Source organism: Crinia signifera, chromosome 2, assembly GCF_055691185.1.
Source record: "Crinia signifera chromosome 2, ASM5569118v1, whole genome shotgun sequence".
Lineage (NCBI taxonomy): Eukaryota > Metazoa > Chordata > Amphibia > Anura > Myobatrachidae > Crinia > Crinia signifera.
The window spans coordinates 226887092-226900177 of NC_139218.1; the positions used below are offsets into that span (position 1 = coordinate 226887092).

General features: G+C 41.9%; 1 protein-coding gene across 2 annotated transcripts in view; it reads left to right on the top strand.

The window, feature by feature from the left end:
* LOC146060574 (ras GTPase-activating protein 4-like) overlaps positions 1-13086 on the top strand; it is a 141822-nt gene that overhangs the window by 65626 nt on the left and 63110 nt on the right. For both annotated transcript variants that reach the window (XM_083173938.1, XM_083173939.1), the window contains exons 5-6: positions 81-210; positions 10132-10213. In XM_083173938.1, coding sequence (XP_083030064.1) covers positions 81-210; positions 10132-10213 — 212 coding nt within the window. The remainder of the gene's footprint in view (positions 1-80; positions 211-10131; positions 10214-13086) is intronic.

A 13086-nucleotide genomic window follows, 5' to 3' on the forward strand; every position in this document is an offset into this window, starting at 1 on the left:
ACAAGTTATACAATAGCATGAGATATAATATCTTTGGAAATTTTCTTAGTTTTAATGAATGATGTTTTATGTTTTTCTAGGATATAATGGCTGGTTAAATCTAACAGAAATAGACCCTGATGAAGAAGTACAAGGGGAAATCCATCTCAAAATTGAAATATTTACCACTGATTTGTCTCGTAAAATGCGGTGCACTGTGTTTGAGGCAAGGTAAGAGGAAATACAGTTTTTATTTAGAGTTAAAAAATATTGTTTAACCCCTTAATGACAGAGCCAGTTTGTGCCTTCATGACAGAGCCCTTTTTTTCAAATCTGACATGTCTCACTTAAGTGGGGATAACTTTTTTTTGCTTTTACTTATCCCAGTGATTTTGAGATTGTTTTCTCGTGACACATTGTACTTCAAGTTAGTGGTAAATTTGGGTCGATACAGTCTGTGTTTTTTTGTGAAAAATACCAAAATATCGTGAAAAAATGGAAAATTTAGCAATATGCAAAATGTCACATTTTCTGCTTGTGAGACAAATAATCATACCACTCAAAATAGTTAATAACTAACAAAGACCATATGTCTACTTTATGTTGCAATCATTATTTCAACTTCCTTTTAATTTTTTTGGACACTAGGAGGCTTCAAATATGACTAGCAAATTCTCAAATTTTCAAGAAAATTTCAAACACTGATTTTTTTAGGGACCAGTTCAGTTCTGATGTGACTTTGAGGGACTTGTATGTGAGACACCCCCATAAATGATACCATTTCAAAAACTGCACCCCTCACAGTATTCAAAACAGCATTTTGGAAGTTTGTTAACCCTTTAGGTGTTTCACAGGAATTAAAACAAAGTGTAGGTGAAATTTCAAAATTTCATTTTTTTTTCGGATTTTCAATTTTAATACATTTTTCTAAGGAACACAGTACATTTTACTAGAGAAATGTGACTAAAAATTGATTCCCCCAATTCTTTGGTTTTCATAAATATCCTATATGTGGCCCTAGTGTGCACGGTGACCAAACCACAGGCTTCATAATAGAAGGAGCACCTACTTGATTTTGGAGACTCCTTTTTATGAGATTATTTTTTAGGCACCATGTAGGTTTCTAGGCACCATAAGATGCTAAAAGTTAGGAACCCCCCCACAAGTGACCCCATTTTGCAAACTACACCCCTCAGGGAATTCATCTAGGGGTATAGTGTACATTTCAAACCCCCAGGGGTTTCACCAATTGTGGTACAACTGGGCAGTGAAAATGAAAAAAAATAATTTTTCATTTTCACAGCTCAGTTGTATCAAAATTGGTGAAACCCCGGGGGGTTTGAAATGTACTCTATACCCCTAGATGAATTCCCTGAGGGGTGTAGTTTGCAAAATGGGGTCACTTGTGGGGGGGTTCCACTGTATGGGTGTTTCGGGGGTCATTCAACCAGAATCTGTGCTGCAAAATCCAAAAATCACTCCTTCCCTTCTGAGTCCTGCCATGCACCCAACTGGTATTTTTTGGTCACATGTGAGGCATTGCCGTACCCGGGAGAAATTGGGGCACAGATTTTGGGGTGCTTTGTCTCCTTCATTCCTTGTGAAAATGAAAAATTTTGAGCCAGATCTGCATTTTTGTGTAAAAAAATTTAATTTTTTACACAAAAATGCAGTTCTGGCTCAAAATTTTTAATTTTCACAAGGAATGAAGGAGACAAAGCACCCCAAAATCTGTGCCCCAATTTCTCCCGGGTACGGCAATGCCTCACATGTGACCAAAAAATACCAGTTGGGTGCATGGCAGGACTCAGAAGGGAAGGAGTGATTTTTGGTGGTGGAATGAATGGCGGGTGCTATGTCGCATTAGCAAGACCCCCGAAGCACCAATACAGTGGAACCCCCCCACAAGTGACCCCATTTTGGTCACCAGCTTTGGGAGGGGGGCTGGCGCTGCGGCTGGCGGGGGGGTGGGAGGGGTGCTGGCGCTGCGGCAGCCGGGTGGGTGGGAGGGAGGGGGGCTGCCGGGTGGGAGGGGGGGGGGGGCTGGCGATCGTTGGTGATCGTTGCGGTATACGCACACACACACACACACACACACACACACACACATATATATATATATATATATATATATATATATATGTGTGTATATATATATATATATATATACATATATATACATATATATACACACACATATATATATATATATATATATATATATATATATATATGTGTGTGTATATATATATATATATACACACATTTGCACATTTTTTTATTTTATTTTATTTTTAACTTTTCCAGCAGCAGCATGATGCTGCTGCTGCTGCTGCTGCTGCTGCGGGGGGAGGGGGGAGGAGGGGAGCGCAGCGTGCGCTCCGGACGTAGCGGTGGAGCCGCTGGAGCTGCTGCTGCTGCCGGGTGAGTGCCCGGCGGGTGGGAGGGGGGTGCTGCCGCTCGGTGGTGATCGGTGCTGCACCGATCACCACCGTTTTCTGTGTTACCGAGCGGCTTAGCCGCCGGTAACACAGGAAACGCTGTGATTGACTGTTCAGATTTGAACAGCCAATCACAGCGATCGCCGACCGGGGGGGGCACCCCTGCCCCCCCTGGGCGGCGAGGGGGGATGTCTGCTGTCAGGGACAGCAGACATCACCTAACTGTCACTGCGTCTCTAGACGCAGTGACAGTTTGAAGTCATGACGTACATGTACGTCAAATGTCGGGAAGTACTTCCCGACCATGACGTACATGTACGTCAAATGTCGTGAAGGGGTTAATGATTTATTTCCTTTTAATACAGGTTGAGCCTCCCATATCCAAAAATCCCATATCCAAAATATTCCGAATTCCAAAACGTTTTCACTGCAACTGTGATAGAGATACCTTTTGTTATCTGATGATTCAGTGTAGACAAAATTGTTACATGTACAAAATAACAAGAAATTGGGGGTCATTTTGGTTGGTTTGCAAAAGTAAATCCCATCTTTAATGGACAAAACCATGTGCACTGCAGATGTAGTAGCTGTAACGGGATGCGGTCATTCGTCAGACTGCATTTAGGTCTACAGTCATTAGGTCGACCCCACTAGGTCGACTGGCAGGAAGGTCGACCTGACTTAAGGTCGACATGGGCCAAGGTCGACATGACTTAAGGTCGAATTTGCATAAAGGTCGACATGAGGAAGGTCGACTGGTCATAAGGTCGACATGGGTTTTTCACTGTTTTTTGAGCCGACATGTGCCGACAGGCGGTATTTCATGCCCTACCATCCACTAGGGCGTGGTGGGAGAATAAAATAGTGTGCCGAGCGCAGCGAGGAACCGTGCCCGAAGCATTGCGAGCGAAGCGAGCGATGCGAGGGTCCGATTCTCATTGCCAACTGTGTCCATGTCGACTGTGTCGACATTCGGATCAAAAAACAGTGAAAAACCCATGTCGACCTTATGACCAGTCGACCTTCCTCATGTCGACCTTTATGCAAATTCGACCTTAAGTCATGTCGACCTTGGTCCATGTCGACCTTAAGTCAGGTCGACCTTCCTGCCAGTCGACCTAGTGGGGTCGACCTAATGACTGTAGACCTAAATGCAGTCTGACGAATGATCCCATTCCGCTGTAACATGTGCAGAGAGTAAATACTGGCTGCTTTATTCTTATGGTGTGTACACACGTGAGATGTGCCTTAAGATCCTATCCACGATCTGCCTTAAGATCCTATCCACGATCTGATCAGATAGGATCGTGGATAGGATCTTAAGGCACATCCGATTTGCATCCTATCTTGACTATATAGTGCAGATCTGCACTATATAGACAAGGCAGCCAAGACTTTCTGGCTTCCGATACGTGAACGCGCATCGGGATCGGATCGGGATCGCAAGGGTTAAAACCCTTGCGATCTGCATCGTCAACATCGGAAAGGAAATCGGACCGTGTGTACACAGCATTACACTGCAATTTAGATATCAGTTTGAACCCCCCCCCCCCTTCCCCCCACATATAACTCTCTGCACATCAGCCCCACCTGCAGTGCACATGGTTTTGTCCATTAAAGAAGGCATTTAATGTATAAAGTTGCCTTCATGATATGTGGGTGTCATATTAGCTGCAATATGATTACTGCAGCTTATGGATCCCCTGGGGGCTTTCCAATTACCCCTGAACAACATTTATAAGCATGCCAAAGAGAACCATTTCTCAGTACTAAATCATGGGTTCAGAAGCTTATCCCGGATCACACGTGTTATCACTTAAAGCCTGTTTGTGTTGTGCAGTAAATTAGCACCTGCAATTGGATACTGCACTGGGTGTATATGAAACATACATTTATTCTGTGTTTAGTCTTGGATCCCATCACCAGGATATGTCATTATGGTATGCAAATATTCCAAAATAAGAAGATATCCCATATCTCAAATACTTCTTGTTTCCAAGCATTTCCAATATGTAGTAATATTATGATTGGGGTTTTTTAAGAAGTTACTTGAAAGTAAAATGCATTATATTACTTCACATTATTGCAAAATGTTGGACTATAAATATTGAATAGAATTTAGCAAATTGTAAATGTAATGAACATCAGCAAGAAAGTCAAATAATAGTAGTTACTTTTTCAAAACCCAAACAGAGAGACAGAGATGAATATATTTTTTTTTTGCAAAAAATTTTAGGTACTTGTTTCCTAGCACAGCGCCCATCGCATCGCATACCATAAGGTATACGATGGTATGTGATGCGATGCGCTGTTAGCCGATGTTATACAATTTTAAATTGTATACCATCGAATTGTATGGCATATACAATGGTATACGACTTTAAATTGTATAAGCACCCTAATGGGTGTTTTCAATGTTAAATGCCAACCCCTATAAGATAAATAATTGTATAAGCATTGTAATAGATGCTTACAATGTTAAAATCACCCCCACGCCACCCATACTATCAACGCCAACCCGAAGCGTGGCGAGCGCAGCGAGCCCGCGAGGGGCGGCGGTACGCGTCCTCCGACCTTTTCATACCCCCACTATCCACGTCGGCGTGGAGTTGATTTTATATAGTGTGGCTAGCCACCGAGCCTGAAGCGTAGCGAGGGGACGCGGAATACATGTGAAGTAATGCGCATCCCCTCGCGTGGCTTGCTGCGCTCGCCACGCTTTGGGCTCGGTGGCTCGCTGCGTTCGCCACACTATATAAAATCAACTCCACGCCGATGTGGATAGTGGGGGTATGAAAAGGTCGGAGGACGCGTACTGCCGCTCCTCGTGGGCTCGCTGCGCTCGCCACGCTTCGGGTTGGCATTCATTGTACGGGTGGCGTGGGGGTGCTTTTAACATTGTAAGTACCTATTACGGTGCTTATACAATTATTTATAATTAATTATAAACCAATTACATTGGACTCTATTTTGCACCTTCTAGAAGATAATACTGTAGATAGAATTTGATTGGTTGCTATGGGCAACATCCTATCTTAAATAGAGCTCCCATCCTAGTACATTTACCCCTTAATCTTACCACGCACTAGCCTTTTACTAGCCAGGTAACTTACCAGCCAATCCTTCATTGATTCTGAGTTTTGAAACAATTAAGAAAATAATTTTTTTTATGATTTTGCTCTTTTATATAAAAAAGATAAACAATATATTGTACAGTTCTGTACACATATGATATAAATAATGTATGTTCCATCATAACAGAATTTTTCTGGACATGTTCTGAAAATATTCAAAGGATAATTATATGCTTAATTAACTAAAGTAATATCTCCAAGGGGTAATACATTTGTATGACTCAACTTATTACAGATGCTGGCTGTCACCAACCAGAAGTGTATTATGGTCATTTCAATGCACATTATCTGCAGAGAAGATAAAAGTAATTTGCTATGAAATGAGAGTGTGCTACCATTTTAGTCAGACTCCATCAATGTAGTAAATAGCACTCCCAGAAAGTGAGTCATATCTAGCTAATTGTAATGCTGTTTAGTAAGTGTTCTTATTGCATTCATAAACTGCTGGGACCCATACTGTATGTATAATTTAATATGCAGTGCCTCTGACATTTTATCTTTTAGCTACTGAATGTATTTATCCATTAGTTATGTACCCATTCTGTATTACCATGAAACCCCTGTTGTACATTTTCTGATATTATAGAGTTTTTTTTCTACTTGGTCCTCTTATTCCTAATGCTTTTACTAAGATCATTTAACACATTTTACTATTGGCTGCATTTTATTGCACATCTCCCAAATACAGGGGGGGGGGGATGCTCTAACATCCGCGCCCCCTTACCGCCGCCCATCGCCGGCTACCGCAAACATAATTATCGCATATGATTTAACATATGCGATAATTATGACAAAGGACAGCTCTTGCGTTAACAGCTGTCTTTTGTGGTGACCCGGCGATGAGCGGCGGGTCCCTGCAGCTCCTCCCTCCCTCTCTTACCTGGCCTGGAGCTGCTGCTGCAGGGGGGGCTGTCTCTCCTCCTCCTCCCTGCACCCGGAAGAGGATCACAGTGCAGTGAGGAGGAGGTCACAGGTCCGGGCAGCACAGCTCTGTGCTGCCCGGACACAGGTGAGGGGGGGTCAGTGCGGGGCGGCGGGGGTCGGTGGGGGGTCGCGTTAGAAGCCCATAGGCTTCTATGGGGCATCGCCAGATTTTCTTTGCTTAGAGCATCCCAAAATGCGGTAAAAACCCAGATAACAGGGGTTTTACCGCATTTTTAGTTTAGAGAATCTGCCCCACAGTATTGTGGGGCAGATTTATTAAGCTTGGTGAAGTGATAAAGTGGCTAGTCAGCTCTTGTCAATAAGCTCCTGTCAAGTTAGAGGCTAAGTTTAAAAATTTACAGGAGCTGATTGGCTGGTGATAAAGTTCCAGCAACATTATAACTCATCGGCCTTTATAAAATCGGCCTGACCTTGACAAGATCCAAATTGGGATGGCTAGACAGGGTCCGAGCATTTCCAAATCGGCAAGTCTTGTGTGGTGTTCCCACAATGCAGTGGTTAGTGCCCACCAAAAGAGGTCCAAGGAAGGACAATTGGTGAAACAGGTCATGTGTTTCCAATGATCATTGATCCATGTGGAGAGCGAATGCTAGCCATACTGGACCATTCCCACAGAAAAGCTACTGTTGACATGTGTTGACCTTTTGCTTTAGACCTATTAACTGTCTATCTAGACACTGTCCAGAACCACGTGAATGCCATTTACCTGTAGAAGAAATGGCACTAGAAGGATTGTGGGAAGAAGGCAAGCAGTGTGATGCTCTGGGCAGTGTTGTGCTTTGTAAGCTTGGATGCTGACATTTGTGTAAAGGTTACTATGACACTTACCACCTACCTAAACATTGTCACGTACACCCCTTCAGGGCAGTGGTATTGTTTGAGAGCAGTGGTCTCTTTCAGCAGGATAATGCACTGTGCATTATCCTATGCTAGGTGGCTGATAGGTGGCATGGAAATAGTCTGGCACCTCGCAGAAAACAATGCAGAAAAGTCAGATCAGACCTTTAATTCAATTTTGTTCCCAAGTCAATTACATGGATGTTTATAATTCTTAAAAGCTATTACATTTCTTAATGTTATTGACCTGAACTTTCCATTTCATTATACTGTGAATATTTTTATTTTGTAATTTTGAGCTCTGAGCATTTGTCGGGCAGAATGTAATTTAATTTCCCATGCATTATAGATTAGGCCCAGGGAGCAATTGTACTTATTAGGGACATTTATTGAGGAATTAGGGGCCCATTTATAAATAAGTAAACATGTGTGGCTTATTCTCCAAAATCACCCATTTTCAGGTGGTAGCTTTAAATATTTAGTCCCAATATATTACAGAAACAGATAAATAGTCCCAATATATTACAGAGGCATCGCTCAATTAAAGCCGACAGCCGTTGCCCACAAGGTTTCTATGGGGTATGTGGCGTTGTCATATTTACCAGCTTCTGGAATCCGTTGCTTTCTGGAGATTGGTTGCCACACCTACCGCTAATTGCAGATGGCAGTAGCCTGCTGTAGCCTATGGGCTACACATTGGAGATGTAGCTGGCAGAGGGTTCCCCCCAAACCACTCCCATGCAATGGCCACTGCACATGTGTGGTCAGCAGAACAGTAAATGCGCCCCAGCTGCCCTCCAAGCTCATCACAGGGATGGGCTCCTTTCAAAGTGACTGACCCTACAGGTGCCGTTTACTACATGCAGCAATAAAATTGCATTCGAGGATTTGATCTTGGTGCTAAAATTGCAACCAGATTGCATTTGAAATGCAGTTTTTAACAATTACTCCTCTTAGTGTTTCTGCCCATTTGTGCCCATAAACAGTCTGGAAGGGAGCTGGAAAACATCAATGATGTCTGGAGTCGAACACACTGTCTATCCCGTCCCCTCCACTGAGGTTAATGCTGAGCAGTGCTCCTCTGGTCAATGTAAGTGGCTGGTGCACAGATTCAATAGTGCCTCCTTCAGAACTGGTGTCTGGAGGTGACCATAATATTCTGTACTTTTGCCAATGATTAGTAATGAACAGTAATTGTGCGGAATGCCGACTGAACTGGACATTTTTTAAAAGAGGCAATCGTTTACAAGGCATGGATTTGCTGTGTAAGTTATTGCCTCTTTTAAAAATTCTGAGTTAAGCCGGGATCGTGCACGGTCACCAAACACAGGCGTCATTACATTCACCCCTTTGTATTTTTATCATACTAAACAAAATCAGTTTAGCAATATGTAATGAATTTAGTCCCAATATGTGAATACACTTGTTTTGCATGTTTGCAAATGTGCCCATACACTAGGGGGTTGCGGATTATTAGATAGACAGTCAGTAGGTCTACCCAGAAAAATCGACATGCAATAGGTCTACAGGGTCAAAAGGTCGACATGCAATAGATAGACATGCACTAGGTGGACAGGGTCAAAGACATAAAAAGGTAGACATATGAAAATGTAGACATTAATTTTTATTTATTTTTTCGTGTCAATGTCAACAACTGTTGACATAGACCCTCAATTACTGTGATGCTTTCCCTTGCATGGCTTGCTGCGCTCGCCATGCTTCGGGCAGGGTGCCTCGCTACGCTCGGCACACTCTTATATTCTCCCTCCATGTCGACATGGATGGTTAAGTAAGAACAAGCCGGTGTAAACAAACAGATCATGAAAAACTCATGTCTACCTTTTCATGTGTCTACCTTTATTATGTCGACATTTTTACCCTGTTGACCTTTTGACCCTGTGGACCTATTGCATGGTGAGCTTTTGACCCTGTAGACCTATTGCATGGCGACGTTTGGAGTAGACCTACTGTCTGTCTATCTAGACACTGTAGATTTAAAACCCGGAAGCACTACTAGGGCAATATACATATGGTTTGGTCACTTTTTATGCGATTGTGGGGATCAGTTGCATAAAAGGCATCCAAATTTCATGTATTTGACATAAGGTCCGATGCGATGCGCGGTCCCGTGCACACTGCATTGGAACCTGTGCCAGCCGGAGAGATCTGTTGTATACCACCCACACCAGGCAGGCTTGGCTGGCATCGCATGCGATATACCGTATGCAGAAAGTCTGCATATAATATATGGCATTCGATCCTCAAGGGGAGGATAGCGGCCATCTTCTCCGCTTAGAGAATTTGCCTAGTGTAGGCTTGGTAGGCTTATGAACATACTCAAACAGGCAGTCAGATCTCCCCAAATCTCTTTTACAATTGGAGCTTCATTCATTTGCATTTACTACTGCCTGTTGCTGGAACCAATAGAGAAATGTAAAGTTGAGGGCTTCTCTGGTGTGAAAATAAGAGGCTGCCACCACTGAGACCATTGGCTATAATACAGAAAATGGTTTGGTTTTGTGGATTATGTTTATTTATTTATTTTACAGGATTTTTGTTTCTCATGGGGATAACAAGCTATAATTCTCATCAGTTGATACATCTTCTACTAACATGATATTGAAATGTGTGAATGCCATCAATATTCTGCTTCAAATCCAATTCCTACACAACATATATTATATATACATCAGTCTTATTACCATGTGTTTTTTTTATTCATTTTTTCTTAAAATCTAATATCCAGAAGCGAAAACATTGCATTTAATTTTTATTTTTTGAATGTTGCCTTTCAGGGACTTAGCACGCAAAGATCGGAATGGAGCCTCAGATCCCTTCGTCAGAGTGCACTACAATGCCAAAATACAAGAGAGTTCGGTGAGTTTCCTTAACTGCTGTGCATACGCAATACCATTTGTAAATGTTTTGTCTGGTTTGCACAAGACAGACATTTTTATTACCTATGCATCTCCACCATTATCAGATGATAGCTATGTGCAAAGACAGGAGACTTTTGTCAATATATTATCGATATCTAGGAGGAAGAGTTAGACTTCACCTCAATATGTTGATACTGTACTGAAGACAGCCACAACTAATTTAGGTTAGTGTTATATATACAGTACACTACACTTCCTTGTCCCAGGAGCTGGAACAGCTTGGAACAGTTACTATAGCCCATACTGACATGTCATTTCCTTGCTGGCAGAGCATTGCTAAGCTAAATTTGGTTATAGAGGGGACCATGGAAATTAGGGTGCAGTGGTGGATGCAGCTGTGACCACACATTGCAGGGAGGACTGTGTGTGTGTAGGGGGGGGGGGGGGGAGTTTGCGAGACAGCAACTAGGATTTTTGTCTCCAGGATTATAGCTGTAACGGTTCACTCCGTCTGACCACGGTTTCCCGCATGCGCCTATGGGTATCACATAAAGCACCCAAGGCATGCGACTCCCTAGCCTCCACTAGTTGCAACTCTAGGGGGTGTCAGCACATATATCCCCAGGGATCAGCAGCCACCCGTGTGTCCCCCCCCCCCCCCCACCCACCCCAACTCCTATGTGCAAATGTTATTTGGGATTTTGGGATACGGGCCTACAGAAGATGATTAACAAGCAGAGTGCCGTGTCCTGTGCATAGGCAGCTGGCAGGTCAGCGATATACAATGCGGTGGCTTCTGATCCCTTGGAAAGACAGCCAACACATATATTACATACAAAATCACATGTATGTTCATATGTGCTGACTGTGGTCAGTTCTGCAGCACATGGGCAGTGGTCACCACTTATTGCTTAAGTGAAGCCCACCGCAGCCATCTATTAGGGTGAGGTATTTTATTTGTGTAAAGAATTTATACCCAGTGGTGGATAGAAGTGTCCATGTGTACTTTGTATGTATCATTTTTATATCATTTTTATATGTTTTCTACAAATAAATGTTGTTTTAAATTTGAAACAACTCACATTTTATTTATGAATCTGCACCAAGCTATCCCATAACTCCAACCCACCAGATCTCCATAGTAGCACATGTAAAATAATAAGCTTCTCCTGTGGTGGCTGAACCATCCATCCCACCGAACATAAGCAGAGGTGTTTGCAAGACTACTATGCGATCACAGGACCTCTGCTGCACATGCCATCATCAGAACACTGCTAAACTGATTCCGCAGCTATATAAATTTACTGAGTTCTCAGGTCGAAAATATTGCCGAATGCGGCCAATGTCATTCGTAAACATTCGTGCTCACCTATTATGGCCGGGCTTAGAAAATTTCTCCCTATATGTTTTATTTTATATCTTGACATTGATTATTGATATAAAGGAGAGTTCATTATCTTTTTTTTTTTCTGTGTTCATTTGATTTTTTTTCCTGTAATAAATTCTCTATATGAGTGGATGTCACTTTGGCCAAGGCATTGTTTACTAGCAACACAGGATAATCTCTAGCAATAAAGGATTGTGTCATTTTTTGTGCTTGTTTCTCAAATCTAGTCTTGTTACAATTTCTGCATACGTGGAGTAGTTGGCCTTTGAGTATATTTTCCAAGTTGGCAGATGTCCACTATTAAAATGCAGATATGCAATGGTCCCTACTTTTGTATAGTTTGATGTAAATATGGACTCACCCCTTGCTTCTAAGGTTCTATCCCCCAAAAAAGTTCTTATGGGGTGAAAAAAGTGTGCATGGATGTGAGATAAAATTTATTATAATACAGTAAAGAAACAAATTAAGTGGCTGTGTTTTAAATTTACCATCTCAAATAAAAAAAAATATATATAATGGCCAATGTAAAATAATAATGAATGCACCGAGCGCATGTGCCGTGAATGCACCGAGCGCATGTGCCGAGGCCAGGAATGCACCGAGCATGGTCCCCCACACATGTAGGTCCTCGAATTGACCTATGTACAGATTGGCATAGCTGGGTACAAACCTTGTCCCCATGGCTGCTCTCATCACCTGGGGATTGTGAGTGCCTTGAAATAAGAAATTATTAAAAATGAAGGTTATGGAGTCCAATAGAACGACATGTCTCTCAGTAAAGCCCACATCTGATCTTAACTGGGCTTCAAATGCTTTTATGCCTAATTTATAAGGAATATGTATAAAGACTTTGTATGTCAAGAGTCATAAATGCATATGACTCTTTCCATTTTATATTCTCAATTAATTGGAGAAAGAGAGTAGTATCTTTGATGTATGATCTTAACCTAGAGGCACATGGTTGGAGGTGTGAATCAACATAAAAGGATAAAAGTGGGACCCAATACCTCAAATAATAGATCGACCCTGATTTGCAGTGAAGGACTTGTGAATTTTTGGAAGGTGATAGTAGAAAGGTACTGAGGGATGATCAATATACTAGAATTTTAATTTCTCCTTGGATATAACCCCTTCAGAAGGAAATTCAGATCAGAAAAGAAACATGCAATTGGAATTAAGGGGAATTTAGAGTAAAATTCTGTGTTACTCAGCTGTATTGAGGTTTCATTCAAATATTCCACCCTTTCCTGAATAACCAGGCCCCCTCCTTCATCCATCTTTTTTTTATTATGATATATCTTTCATGAGATCTTTAATCGCTTTTTTCTCCCGTTTATTTTTATTTTTAATTTTTTTTCCCTGAGCGATATCTTTTACAATGTCCTCTAGTGTGTTTAGGGCTTAACACTATAGAATCTATGGAGCTTTTTAAATAAAAGAAGGGGCCAGAGATAGATAAATGTTGGTGTATGTAATATCACTTG